We start from the raw sequence: 15,109 nt of genomic DNA, 5'->3' as shown, positions 1-15,109 counted from the left end.
ATGCAAGAAACTTCGAGTGCCTTGAAAGAGACATTGCCACAGCGATATGTCAACTCTTTCACGGCTTTCCTACACGTTATCCAACTTTTCAACTGTCAACACATGCTGGTTGTCTCTTCGTTCAATAGAAAATCTGTTTTGGTACTTGAAGCACATCAAAGTCTTCCTTGGCATCCCTGTGCGGATTGCAGGCATGGACATGCATAGATGAGAAGGAAGGTCTGCTGGTTCTGTTAAAGAATATTCAGCGTTAAAGAAGAAACAGCCCTGCGACCTGAACTGCGAGGGTGGGATGAGTGAAGAGGAGTGCGGTGCAAAGGGCTTGCCCGCTCACTTGTGGCACTGCGCAGGGCACGGGCTGGTACACATCAGTGGAGTAGACGCCCTCCCATTGGAGGCTGCCATCACAGAATCCAGGCACGTGCAAATGGCGGGTCAAGTGCACTTTTTAGCTTCTCGGAGAGCTGCCTGTGGCTGGCAAGTAACACTGACTTTCCCTTCAGATTACAGGCATTACTGTGAGCTTTGCTGAGGAGATGATCAGAAAAAATGTGTATAGGAAGATCAGGCACTTAATCAAGAACTCTGGCAGAAGAGTGTGGTGCACAGACACTCAGACAGTGGGGTATGCTCCTTCTGCCCTTGGTCGTCACAGTGGAGATAGTTTCAGTTACATCTAATCCCATACCACACCATTGTTTAAAAGTTAACTACCCCATCCACGAGAGCACAACATATTTTAGATTGTTTTAATGTTTCCTTGTGAAATCCTTTTATAAAATGGACACGAAACGGTGTTTTTGTTCAATGTATTAATTACAGTGGAATTAAGTGATGCCTCCTAAAGCGGTGGTGTGGATCCTTCAGATAGCACATGTTCTTTAGCAGAATTCCCTTCCTTGTCCTCCTCTGAGAATGACCCTTCACATTTACTGGCACATGGCCTGTAACCAGTTTTACACTTGACTTTGCCATACCCTTTGGCATCTAGCCTGAGTCCACCCTTACATGCAAGGCATTCCTGCTTACACGTTAGGGTCATCGCGTAATCAGTGTGGGGAATTCATCTTTGCTCATCCCCCCTTTTGAATCCCCACTATTGTATCCTCCTTTATGCGGACTCTATGTGGACTCTACCCACCAGTGTGCCCTCCCAACACCTTCATATGCTGCCCTCTTACCCTCTTTGACCTGCCTTCCTTTGTTCTTAACTCTGTACATGTCTATCTGTCAGCTTTGTGGCTCACAGAGCCACAACTGTTTCTAAGTCAATACCCATGGCCTACTTCCTTATCCCATGTCGAAGTATATATTCCTGCCCTCCACCCATTGCTTCTTTTTCTGTCTGAGGAGTGCCCTTGTTTTCTGTGGCTGGTATGTTGTCCTATCAGTTGCGGTTCTTCTCTCCTTTCTTAAGGGTTTCACCCCTTTTTTCCCTTTTCCCTCATACTTTCTCTTTGCCTCTAGCACTAAAACCTCTGCCTTTTTATCATCTGCTTGTAGTTGGTAGAGCTGTGATTCTAGCATGGGATTCATGTGGTGTAACAAAACTTAAGGGGTCCCTTGCAAAGTACATGGAGGGGGTCCCCCATGATATGGACGCAGTTAGGAGCTCTAAGGCCAGGGGCCCACCGCCCATGCACTGGGCCGTAAGGGGCACCCTGGAGCTTGGGGCCTCCTCGCTCCGCAGGGGCTGTGCAGGGGGGTATTGTTACACTACTGTGATATTCCCCTGTGCGGAATCGCTGTGACATATTGGCCAAATATAAGATTTTAGACCACTAACATGCTGCTTCTGTTGATATGCCAGTGATGATAGGCCTAAGTGGCTGCTCTTACTGAAAAACAGATGTAGACTTCTAGCGCCATATTATCAAGAAACGGCGTTCAAATTATCGTTGCTTTAGCGACAGGAAACTGCCGCTAAAGCGGCATTAATGGGCTTGATTTTATGCCCCTGTGAATTCCCATAGAAGCCCAAATTCTGGTGTGAACCTGAGCTTCTATTGGAATTTTCAAGGGCATATATCAAGCCCATTATCGCCGCTTTAGCTGCAGTTTCCTGCCGCTAAGGCGGCGATAATTTGAACACTGTTTCTTGATAATATGCCCCCTAGAGATTCAAGGGGGGAAATAAACTGCATGCCTCACTTTTTATTTGCATGTTGTACTTTGGTTTTTTATGCGCTGCAGCCTCCCATTCTCATGTGTGCACTTTGAAAATCCCACCTGGGAGAGTCAAGAGACTCAAAGTACATTGAATTGGTTTATTCGACTCAGACTTTGGTGACAGTTGAATAGGCTTAGATAAGGCAAATAGCGTCAGGTCTCCAGAATTAACCCTTAAACTGCAGCTGCAGCATCATTGTCATGCAGACAGGAGATGCTATAAATCTTGGCCAGTGACCCTCCTGGAAAATACGTACTCTCTTGAGCAGACCGTGCGGCATTGCAGGATGTTGCGCAGTCCTTGTCCATGAACAGTTAGAGGTACCCCATCAGCACTGGCAGGGATATTACCAGCACACAAAGCAGGCCAGGTGCAGTCCGCTCTGTGTAACTGCACTTTAAGGAAGAATGCAAGCACTTCAGCGCTCCACCTGAATATTATCAGTGAGTGACCACCAGCCCACCCCACATTTCTTACATGCCCACCCATGATGACATCATCAGTGTGAGACGCTTTGTAGATTCACACTGTCCAACCTTTCTCATCCAAACAATGCAGTCCATTGCATGAATGTTAGTAAATCTAGACTTAATCTAGGCGCACAAACCTCTGTTTGTTTGACTTTGTTAACAGTTCTCACTGTACCTAGGATTAGTAAGATCTGATGGGGCAGCTATCATTAACCTACCTGGTAACCACCCACTGGACCACGTTATCTCTGAAACTCTGGCTCTCAGACAATCATGCAGTCTGTAAAAGACTTCTGAAAACCTATCTTTTTACATTTTCAATCACCAGCCTCTCTCTGAAGTCTAGTGCGAGGGTACCTATTCAGGTAACAGTGCTCCAAATAGGCTCAATATGGAAAAAGGTACACTGTAGAGATTAATTTCGGTCCACTCAGGTCTAGCAGAGGGGGACACAGACACCATAACATTGATTCTGTGAGATAAACTGGAGAGAGCTTTTAGGTTTCAGATATTATATAAGCTTTTTTTTCAGAAATATATCTTGATTTTTGGCTATTGGTTCAAAATTAAAGATGGCTCTACATACACTTAACATTGGATTCCTTCTTTTCCCTAATGGAAATAGCACCCTGGAATGTTATAAAAATGTAACAAAGTATATGTACTAGCAATTCAACACACATTTCCCAACAAAATAAAAAGGCCTTAAAACTCAACCGATTGCAAGAGGTGTCTCAAACCAGACTGCTCAGTCCAAAACAGGATAAGGCACTGTATCCAAAGATGGCCACTAAGAGTGCCGCCATCTTGCCTGCAATATGACCATTGACTCAGCGGCAGTGCTGTTTGAGAGAGCTTCCATGATTTCCTCTAGGCAACATCTGCAGAAAAGTAGGTCCTTTTGGTTAATAAATACTCAATACACTGCCTCATTAATGAAGGTGGAGAGGCACAAACTTGAGTTTGACATATGTGCCATTAGAAACAAGCTCTTGAGAAAGATCAGTGTTTATGAGACCTGAGGTATTATTTTTAAGCTGCTGCACCAAAATGTAGTCCAGAAAATGTGAACTAATTCGCTACTCACCCCCGTGACGAACACAGGGCACAATTTCTTGGCCTGACCTGTGAAGTTGGCCTTACTGGGCAATATCTTATTAACATTTTCAGGGTAATGCTATATTCCAATTTTGCAGCTGTTCAACCACCCGAAGTAAGGTATCTCATATACTTTTTTCACAGATCACAGAGAGAAAAAGCACCATCACATGTTATCTGACAGTTTACAGTGTATGATTGGTGAAATATTCTGCAGTTTCACAGCTTCATACTGCGAGGTGGAACAGACACATGGTGCATCATGCTGCAGAGCCTGAGAAACGCAGACATAGACACTAAAAGCCAAAACAAGTCTCAACGCGATTTTCAAGCAAACATGAGAAATAATGTTTCCTGAACTGAACGGTCTCTGAGTCGTATTCACTTTTGACACAGGTCGCTTTTTGGATGTCAAGTGAATCTGTTGAAAACCCATGTTTCAGGGAGCTTGCAAACAAGAGGGTGCATTTCCATTTTAAAACATCTTTGCAGTATTGCATGGCAGAGGGTCAGCATCCGTCTTAGATCCAAAACTTTGGACTTGACTCTGGATGCGACAATGTTTTGTGTTTGGCTGTAGTCAACCAATAGTGCAATCAGCGTTGTTCCCATGTATCCAGAGGCATATCTGTGCATACTTTAGTGGGGTGATCCTCACTGCCACATTGTAATCCTGCTGCACACCATTCACATCCACCCATTGGTGGCCAGAGTATATGGCCACAATCTTGCGCTTCCATTTCTTCTTGTTGATCGGATCCTTGAGGCGTATGTAGATGCCGGAGCCACTGGAGCCAGGCTCGGCATCGCAGTACTGGTAGAAAAGATCGCTGGATTCATCCGACACACTGCAGAAGCGATAGACCAACTGCCCAGGTCGATCATCATCGAAGCCAGAAAAATGAACTCTGCTCCCAGGCATCTTCTGTATTGGTATACTGATCCCCAAATCCATGTACTTCTTTTTATGAGGACGCTTGAGTTCTAAAACAGCATAGTCATAATCCAAGGCAACATCCTCTGATGTTTCTTTAAACCAGCCTTTAGGAACATGGGTGCTTTTCACCCTAGTCCACTGAAAAGAAGGCTTTCCATCACCACTGCCTTTGTTCCTCTTTGACCCTTTGTTTCTCTTTCCACCTTCTGCAGATCTCTTCTCAATGGTTCTCGCTCTCAGTTTACTGGTATCACCAATGTGTTGCTTATCATCGGATGAGACCTTTGAGTTCCTTTTCCCTCCTCTGCGTTTCTTGCCGCTACCCCCCTTGGATCTCATCTTCAATAACCCCACCCTCAGCTTTTTTCCCATTTTAACGTAATCCTTGCCATCATGAACGCAGTGGGCAGAGGTCAGGACGTGCTTAGGGGATATGAGGATCCCGCTGCAGCCTGACGAGATCTTGACGGCCGTACTGAATGGAAAGTTGGTCATGAATTGCTTGTCTGCGATGTTGAATCTGCTGTCCGAGCCATACACTTGCCTCTTCCTTCTTGATCTGCCTGTGGCTGTGCCCTCCTCAGTTCGACTGTCTGGTAACAAGCCTTGGACGTTCACTTTGGTCATGGTACGAGTGCCATTCTCAAATACAGTTTCGTATGACAAATACTCCTCTAGATCAGACAGGCTGGGTGGTGGCAGCCTCTTCTGGCACTCAATGCCACACGTTCCATTGAGCTCCAGCTTGGTTTCTGCCTCGAACCTTGGACTTTCGAGGTGGACAGTTCTCCCGTTCAAAATTACAGGTAGCTTTCTTAAATGCCAGGTGAAGTCCTGTTCCGCTCCTCTGGTGAGACTTATTGCGAGCAGAGAAACCACAAAGACATGCAGCACATGGGCCATTTTGGTACGTCACTTGTTCTAGAAAAAAAAGGAAAATCATGATTAGACTTGTTTGAAAAGCAACATTGGGTTTTATTCATACCTGATGCCCTATTTTAGGGTGTGGAACTATCACTCATTTTCCCTACAGGGACCACCATGTGAGACATGATAGAAAATTGCACAATATCCACCATGCACATGGTGAAAGCACCCTGAACATCGGGGTCGATGCAAACTTGTTCTGAAGAGCAAACTCCTACTTTAGTACACAGGGGCATATTATCAAGGACTAGTGTTAAAATTATCGCCGTCTTATCGGCAGGAAACTGCCGATAAAACGGCGATAATGGGCTTGATAATACGCCCTTGTTAATTCCCATAGAAGCCCATGTTCTGATGTTAACATGGGCTTCTATGGGAATTAACAAGGGCGTATTATCAAGCCCATTATCACCGTTTTATCGGCAGTTTCCTACCGATAATTTTAACACCGGTCCTAGACAATATGCCCCTCAGTGCCTTCAATACAGCTGCAGCAGATGTGGTTCCACTGAAGACACAGATATCCCGTCAGTTTGCCAGTGTCCCCATACTGCAAGGACCATGACTCTTTTCAAAAGAAGCTTCTTCATAGCTCTGTTAAACATACTGTAATGTCATCAGCTTCATTTATACACAATTGTATCCAAAATCATATTCTGTAAGGATGTACAAATTCAGAGGCCCTCCAGGATCATAAAGAGCATATTTCCGTTTGTTTCCACTTCGCACAAAATTAAACAGAACATGTAACATAACACAACATGCACAGCCTAATAATCACAGCTTAATGTGAAAATAGCAAAAACGAGGAGAAATTAAGCATTTCTCCTCGTTTCGCCACCTTAACACTAGGATTTTTCAAGTGTTAAATTTGGCGCTGCCACCTATTATCGCCAAGCTTGATAATAGGTGACAGCGTCAAAGTGAATGGGTGTTGCGGTGGAACGCCCACCGCAACACCAACTGCACGCCCCCTTTCACGATGAGTTTATCATGAAAGGGGCCCTATAGCCAAGGCACTGTTAAGTCAATTAACGTGGCTTTAAGCCACGTTAATTGAGTTAACACTGCCTTGATAATAGGGAGATGCAAATATCGCCACTCTATCGGCAGAAAAGTTCCTAAAGCGTGGCGATAAGGGGCTTGATATTATGCCCCTGAATTCTCTATTGTTGTATGATGATGACCTTAGAAATACAAACAGTAATAATGTCATTATTCATCTCTTAGTTCATAAATGTTTTAAAGTTATTGAATATTGTACCATAACAGTGCACTATGAGGATAATAAACATCACCGAGCCCTACTTCATGCTTTTTGTTTCTACAGAGCTCAAAGGTACTTATGAGATCCTAGTGATGTATTTGATGGGAGGACATCATTTTATATAGCACCAAAGTAAAGTAAAATGTGTATTTATCCCTGATGCCTGAAGAAATATTTAAGCTTGTCGGAGCTAATCACTTTCAGTCTGTGTAGTGGAGAGCAGGATCTCATTGCCAGTGATTTTAAAGTTATTAATCTTATCTTCTCATTAATTTGAGTTAATAATCTTCATATAAGCATTTAAAATGAATTTAGCTGATTACCAGCAATACACAATACACACATGTATTCAGTGTGCTGGCTGCCGTGATAGAGATGCTCTGGTAGCGAGCATGGTATACTTTCAAGTTTATTTGTTACATTTCAGAATGTATTCTTTGTGCAATAATGTATCTAAACTGCAGCACTGCGGAATAATGAATGGAAACTCTAACTTCTACTATATACAAATCCACTCTGAGCTTTGTAGTGCGGAAATATCAGCTCCTCACTCTTACATATGAGGATCGGTATTTGACTATTTAACGCATTTATTGGGTGTCACTACCCTGGTGGTTTTTTAGGTGTGGGCCTAACAAGAAAAAGAGGGCAGAGAGATCACAGAGTGAGAAATAGCAGATCGAATAACTATGGGGCATATTAGCAAGGGCGTTATCGCCGCTTTAGCGGCACTTTTTGCCAATAAAGCTGCGATTTTTTTATCGCCCAATTACCAAGCTGTCGCTAACAGCAGTTAGCGGCAGCTTCCAGGCAATAGCGGCCGGTTTGGGGCCCGCTTTGCATGTCAGCGATATTTATCGCTATTGACATGCAAAGTGGGCGTACCCAAACTGGTAGCGACTGAAAGCAGTCGATAACACAGCAATTGCCTATTAGCAATAACCGAGACGCGATAAAAAATTGCACGCTAACCGCGATTAGCACCAGGATTTTACACCTGGTAAAAACCTGACTTAGCCATAATAGTCAATGGGAGGTGGATTCCACGGCTAAGTCCCCACCTGCCTATTAGCGAGATTACCCTTAGTGATAGGATTTTTATCGCTGGAAATCTTGCGTTATAGATGAGATTCACCGCTATTGCTGGATTTTTTTATCGCTTTTGAGAAAAACGTTGGTATTACTGCGTTATCTCCGCAATAAAATCCAGCAATGGAAGGCGATAAAAAGCGCGGTTTGCAATAAGTATCACAAGTTGTTGCTAATATGCCCCTAAGATTGTTGTACCTTGTCGAAATATGGTCTAGAACATTCCAGATACAGAAAAAGAAGAGGTTTCACAGTGTGGAATTTAGGACAACAAAAAGTGAAACTGACTCTTCTTGATCTGTGGAGGGCCAAGATGAAGATGAGAACATCAAAGGATGAACAACATTTCCTGATTGGCTGTAGAGTTAAATGAATGGTGGCCCTTGATAATGAAAAGCTCAGTGAAGGATGTACGGGGATTATAACTGAATTTATTTGGCTAATCCTAGGCAGCAACGGTGAAAAGGCAGGTTGTGTTTTTTTGGTCATAAAAGGGATCTGGAAGCTAAAAGTTGTACTACTTGGAGGGTTCGGATCACGAAAGATGGAATTCCAAGACAAATTAATTTACCATAGTAACGTCTGGAAGAGATAAGAGCATTCCCCACAGTTGCTTTGCATGGAAGAGGAAGCAGGGTTGGAGTCATATGAGGGAGAGAAACAGATGCTAACAATGGAGCTGACATGAGGAGTCAGGTAGAGATCGGAAAGTAGACAAATGTCCACCTTTTTGATGATGAGGGGTAGAGTAGACCATGAGCCTAAAGTCAACGGGCAGCTAGAGGAAAACCAATGCTACTGCTAACATTTGTGAGGAGGAGCCACATGTTATCATTGAGTTTCCGCCAAGTACTTTGTCATCAAGAGCTTCTTAGCCTTGAGGGATTGATGAAGGTTGGTCGCAAATTTCATCCACGTAGATCAAAGTTTTCTGGAGTGAAGACAGATGATGAGAGAGATAGACAGAGGGAGAGTATTCTTGTGAGCTGGATAGAATTAGTATCAAAGAGTGGGGTAATAACATAAACTGTGTTAGACCTGGCATCCTTGGCATGGTTTCCCCCTATCTTTTTGCCTCTACCTCCTGTATTTTTGATGCTGTGCTGGATTTAGTTTTTGCTGGTTTAGATGCTTTGAGCACTTTGCCACTGCTGATCAGTGTCATAGTGCAAGTGCTCCCTGTATACATTGTTACTGTAATTGGTTATCCATGATTGTGCCACCCACATGAGTAGCCCTAAAATGGTGTCTCAGCCCTGCCACTGCAGTGCCTGTGTGCCGTCTGTGGACTGCCATGTCCTCCTGGCCAGTGTCCCCACTGACCAGCCATAATCCTTCCCTTTCTGTACACATTGGTCACCCCTATGTCAGGCCCAAGGTACCCCCTTGGGCAGGGTGCAGTGTATGTGAAATGTAGAGCAGGTACTAGTGCAGGTGACATGCTCTGGTAGTGAATTACAGCCATTTTCGTTTTTCACAATTGTAAGGCTATCTTGCCCATAGGCTATCATGGGGAATGCTGGCTACAGTGGCTACCAGCATATCTTCTCATAGGATCAAGATAGGACATAAAAGTCTGGTATCCCTGAACTCAGAATATAATAACACATTTTTTAGGAAAGGTTGTTTTAAATCATGTGTTTGAGAACAGCACTTTTAGAAAGTGGCTGTTCTCTTGTCTGAACTTTCTGTGTGCCTTGGCCTGTTTGTGAATTGGCTGTCTGGTTTGTGAGTGACAAGGGCTGGGTGGCTCCCAGAGGCTGAGTGGGCCATCCCTGGGCTGAATAGCTCCATCTGCATCTAGAGTGGTGGGAGGGGTTAGCACCTGGGCTTGAATAGGGCTGTGCCTGCCTTCCACAATGCTGGCTCCACCTCCTGCTGGGCGGATGACGACCCTGCCCCTCACGCTGAAAGGAAAGGCCAGGAAAGCAAAGTGCTCAAGGAACGCCCAGAACAGGTTCAGACCGGGCTCAGAGCCCTCCTGCACAAAGGGAACAAAGACTTTTAGGGGTATGAGTACAGGACCCCTGACAACAGAAAATTAGATCATCCTGGAATCAAGAAGGAACCTCTGCCAAGGAGAAAGCTGGAAGACTGAAGAAGGAAGACTGTCCTGCTGTTGCTTTGCTGGACTGACCTGCAGTTGCTTTGCTGACAAGGAGAGGGGAAGGTCTTTGTTGTTGCTTTGTCACCTTGCTTGAAGAGATCTCCAAGGCCTGTTGTGAGCTGACCCCCTGTTAAGAAGTCCCAGGAACAAAAGGACTTCACCCCCCAGCTTTCCCTGAACTCTGCTGAGAGAGTTCTGCCCTTCCTGAGTGCTGAATCCGACTGAGGGGCATCTGGAAGTTATGGCCTGCTGTTTGGAAAGCTGGAGAACAAGAAACTATGACTATCTGCAAATTTTCATGCATCGCTCGCTTGCGGAGCGCATCCTGTCATTGCGAGGAAATTCCCGCTGCCGCGAAGATCGAGATCGTCACAGCGCCTGTTGCCGCTGCAAGAACCGACGCATCCTTCGCTTGCGGAACGCATCACTCCGGTGCGGTAAAAGTACCATCGCTGCGAGTATCGTTGCAGAGCCTGTCATCGCTGGGTGAGATCGCTGCACCACTTGCTTGCGGACTGCATCACGTCGCTGCGAGTATCGTCGTAGAGTCAACGCATCGAGGACCCGCGAGAGGAGAAGATCGACATGCATCACCGCCGCACCTGAGATCGTCGCCGTCCCAAAGATCGTCGCATCGTGCCTTTGCGAGACGCTCCCTACGGAACCTACGCACCGGAATCCACACAATGTATCGCCTTCCTCCCCCTACAGACCGGATTAGTCGCAACACGCCCGCTGCCTTCCCAGGGTCTCAGGAGTGATGCATCGCTTATTTTCCACCTCACCAGCTTCTGTTTTGGAACTTTGTCGCATCTAAAGGTACTGTTGGCTAAACGTGACGCAACTGTGAACTATTCTAACGCAACTGTGGATTATTTTGACGCAACAGCTAAGAACTCTTTAAAAAACATATCTTGAGCTGTGTATGTTGGATTTTTGTCGTTTTGGTCTTGTTTAGTTTAGATTAAATACTTCTATTTTTCTAAACTGTTGTGGAGTCCATTTGTGGTGTTTTTACTGTGTTACTGTGAGTGTTGGTACAAATACTTAGCACATTGCCTTTGATAAGCCCGTCTGCTCATGTCAAGCTACCAAGGGGGTGAGCAGGGGTTATCTAAAGAGTGTATCCTTCTTACCCTGACTAGAAGCAAGGGTCCCTATTTGGACAGTGGTACCTACCTCTGCCAACTCGAGTACCCCAGTTCTAACAAACTGTCATTACAATCACTTGTTCATGATATTGGCTGTCTAAGTGACACTATTTTTCTTTCTTTTATGAGCTTAATTGGTGCACTTAACTTTCTGCCAGAGGATTGTTCAATATAGCACACTACGAAATCAAGCTATAAATGTGACGCAGGGAAGAATGGACCTACATAGAAATGACTCAGTTCTCTCTGCGCTGATCTATTAGATATATGAAAACAGATGAAGATCACATGACCTATCCATATTCCACCTGTATTCATAGGGACTAGATCACACCAGTCTTGTGTTTCTAAATCACAGAGGGATGTATTTATGAAAGCCCTCTGTCACATTTGCACCATGCAAATTGGCTCTCATTTCAATTTTTGAAGCCAGGCAAAGCCACTCTGTGTGGCCTCATAAATCATGAGTAAGGCGACGCTGGGCAAATCGATGCATCACCTTACTCTACGCCTGGAGGCATTCCATGGGCATTGCTGTGGGTTTTCCCACACAACATCCATGGAATTTGATGCTGCCCCAGATTTATAAAGTGGTGTAAACCTGGGGGAGTTCCAAATCTGTATACCTCCCGAGGTGAGGCGTAACAAGGAGAAATATGTTTGTCTGCTCGCTTTCTCCTCTTTCCGTGTGTGCTGCATTCAGCAGCACACATAGAAAGAGGTAAACACCTCTTAGGATTGTTTTTGTGCAGGAAGGTGCCCCTTCCTGCACAAAAACAATCCTGCCTGCAGCAAACACACCCATGCAGCATGGTGCAAGGGTGCCTACACTGGCATTAGGCTGCTGAAACTGTACCAGCGCAGGGAGAAAGGTCAGGAATGCACTGTATTGCTTAAATACGGTGCACTCCAGTTCTTTCACTTTGGCATAGCGCAGCACATCAAGGTGCTGTGTTGCTCTGCTCTATGTCAAAATCATATTAATGGGGGCCCGTGTATTTTGTAAACACCACCACCATAGGAAAGATGTTTATGGTTTTCAAATCTTCAATACCGAGGAGTATGGGGAAGGCATTTACATAAGAATACATCAGTGAGAGAGGGAGCAGGAAGCGAGAGGCTCTCCAGACTATTTATCAGTAATGAGCTAATGAGAGAGAGATCATTCAGAGGAGAAAGAGAGGTCAAACAAAGGCACAAACAGCAGGCGAGGAGATGCCTTCTTAATAGTAGCTAAGCACATGGGAACCAAGTTCACCATATTAGTGATGGGGCAGGACCCCATGTTAGATAAACATCTAGATTAGGTGTCCTTTCCTGCACATAAACAATCATTTTTTTTAAATTACGTTGTGCAACTTATATGTATGTCACATTAAGCAGCACACATAGAAGTTACAAAACGTCATAAACAATCTTCCCCTGCAACGCAAACACCCGGGTGCCTACGTTGGTGCTAGGCAGCTAAATTTAGCGCCAGGACAGGGGGAAACGCAGGGCTGCACCATATTGTTGTAAATATGGTGCTGCCCTGCGCTTTAGAAGTGGCGGAGCGCGGCATTAAGCCAAGAAAGTTACTGCTGCGCTTCATCAATTCTATTGTAAATATGCCCCGGAGTCTTTTAATGTGTTAATGGAAATTGGTCTATTTTGCGGTCATAAGTGAGGTTGAACCGTTTTCTATGTACATCTTACTTACATGCATAACTATGAGATATATAATGTGTTTTTTCAAATATACCTATACATTCATGGTTATCCACTTAGTTGCCACTTCTGCGACCTTGTGAAACTGTGACTATTTGAGGCATTATCTGGGCCTACTTTTAAAAAATGAATAGAAGCAGGTAACATATTTAGTCATATCTGCCACACAATTTTAATGCAGTAAAGAGGCCAAACATTACATGGAGAGCAAATCACTTTTATGCAGTTCTATTCATTTTAAATCAGATACATCTTTTCTCCAATTTAAGTGGTGGATAAGCCAACAGATTACTCAAAGTGGCAACAGGGCCTGGTGGGCTCAACTGTAAAGAAGGCCTATGCTGGAGAGTCATGATGTGTGCTGCTTTAATAGGTACACAAAAGTGTATTTCTTGAGTTTGCAAGTGGCGTGATGTGCACATGATCTTTCTCAATGTTGTTGTTTTAGTCAGACTCTGATTAGGGGTACTGGGATAGGCTTAAAATTCACTGCTTAATGGCCCGTTGTAAAGGGGTGTCAACAAGCATTTGGGTTGATTTTTGCGGCGAGGCAAGTATTTGCCACCTCTTTAAATTTAAAGGGGCAGATTTACAAGCCCCTTGGGCCTCTTTTGCACCGCCTTTGCGTCACTTTTGTGACGCAGCGGTGGTGCAAAAGATGCGCCATGGTTCGGGCTATTTACAACGTGACGCATCTGGGAGATGCGTCACGTTGTAAAGCCCTGCGCCTTAAGGAGGCGTTCCGGTGCAGGGGGGGGGGGGCGTTCCGGCGCAGGAACGCCTCCTAAAAGTGGCTGAGTGAAATCTACAAGATTTCACTCAGTCACTTTTAGGCTATTGCTACGTCAAAACCCTGCGCCTGCTTGGAGCAGGCGTAAGGCTTGACGTAGCATTGGTAGAATGGGCCCCCCCAGAGCAATGCTGGAGCTGTGTCGCGCATGCAACGCAACTCCAGCAATGCGACACCTTTACAGCACTGATGCGTGACGCATCTGTGCCATTTTTGCCCCATTGGTGTGCCGCATTGTAAATGCGGCGCATCATGGGTGGCGGAGGCATGGCGCACAATTACTGGCGCATCCCTGCTAATTTGCAGGGATGCGCCAGTAATTGTAAATATGCCCCAAAATGTCTCTAGAAGGAAATGGTGTAACAGGACACAAAGCCACATTCCATTACAGTGCAATTTAAAATGTGTTTCTTTCTATAGGTTTATATCCACACACTGAAACTGTGCAAAGATATCCTTGCTATATTCCTAAAAACCTTTTGCATGCCTCCTGTATATATATACTCTATTAAATTGCATGCACATATTAATTTCTCTTTCTTTCAAACTATTTCCTTGCAACCTAACAGTATCTATTCATTTCATCAACCTTCTCACATAATCCCCTCTAATGATCACACCTGAGTTATTAATGTACAACAAAGAAACTGAAGTAAATTCATGGAATATTTCCTTTGAGAGCACAAGTTTAGTTCCAATAATCAATGGATTGAATACTAACGTTGGGCTCCCCAGTAGCTTTCTACTCACTGTAAAGTGCTTCAATGCCTCATCAGGGGTTATAAGCATTACACAAATGCAAATTCATTTTCAATTCAAAACCATGAAACAAATGGGTTTGTGCTTGGTTGATATATAATAATATATGTTTTCAGTGACTAGAACTAAGTGTCCTAGGGGCATATTTTCAAGCTCCTATTGCCACCAGAGGGTCACTTTTGTTGACACTCCAATGATATAGCGCCATTTCAATATTTAAAAGGTGTCAATAAGCCACTTAGCATGTCTAAACGCCACCTTGTAAATATGCCCCTTTTTGCCGCAGTCTTCTGGGGCAAAGGGACGTGCAATGGGTGTTTCTGTGGGCATTCCAGTGCAACACCCATTGCTTTTTGATGCTGCCCCAGGTTTACAAGGATCTGTAAATCTGAGGAAGCGCCAAAAGCTAACACCATGAAAGAACAGGTGCTAGAATGGCGTAACAGGAGTAATGCTTTTATTTCTCCTCATTTTTGCTTTTTCTATGCTTTCTGCATTCTGAAGCACACATAGAAAGAGCAAAAAGCCATTAATGATTGTTTTTATGCAGGAAGGTGTCCCTTCCTGCGCATAAAAATTCATTAAATAATAACTATTTGCTATGTCTATGTGTGTGGCAGAATACAGCAGACATAGA

At 44.4% G+C, this 15,109-nt stretch overlaps 1 protein-coding gene across 1 annotated transcript in view; it reads right to left on the bottom strand.

Moving 5' to 3' along the window:
- Nucleotides 1-2,188: 2,188 nt before the first annotated feature.
- The window catches only part of PRSS35 (serine protease 35), a 39,846-nt gene continuing 26,925 nt past the window's right edge, over nucleotides 2,189-15,109 (bottom strand). Inside the window, exon 2 of the mRNA XM_086926557.1 lies at nucleotides 2,189-5,596. Within this exon, the coding sequence (XP_086782683.1) occupies nucleotides 4,319-5,578 (1,260 nt within the window). The 5' untranslated portion in view covers nucleotides 5,579-5,596 and the 3' untranslated portion in view covers nucleotides 2,189-4,318. The remainder of the gene's footprint in view (nucleotides 5,597-15,109) is intronic.

This window comes from Lissotriton vulgaris, chromosome 6, assembly GCF_964263255.1.
Source record: "Lissotriton vulgaris chromosome 6, aLisVul1.2, whole genome shotgun sequence".
NCBI lineage: Eukaryota > Metazoa > Chordata > Amphibia > Caudata > Salamandridae > Lissotriton > Lissotriton vulgaris.
Note: the sequence above shows the minus strand (reverse complement) of the source record. Positions and strands in the feature narration are given on the sequence as shown.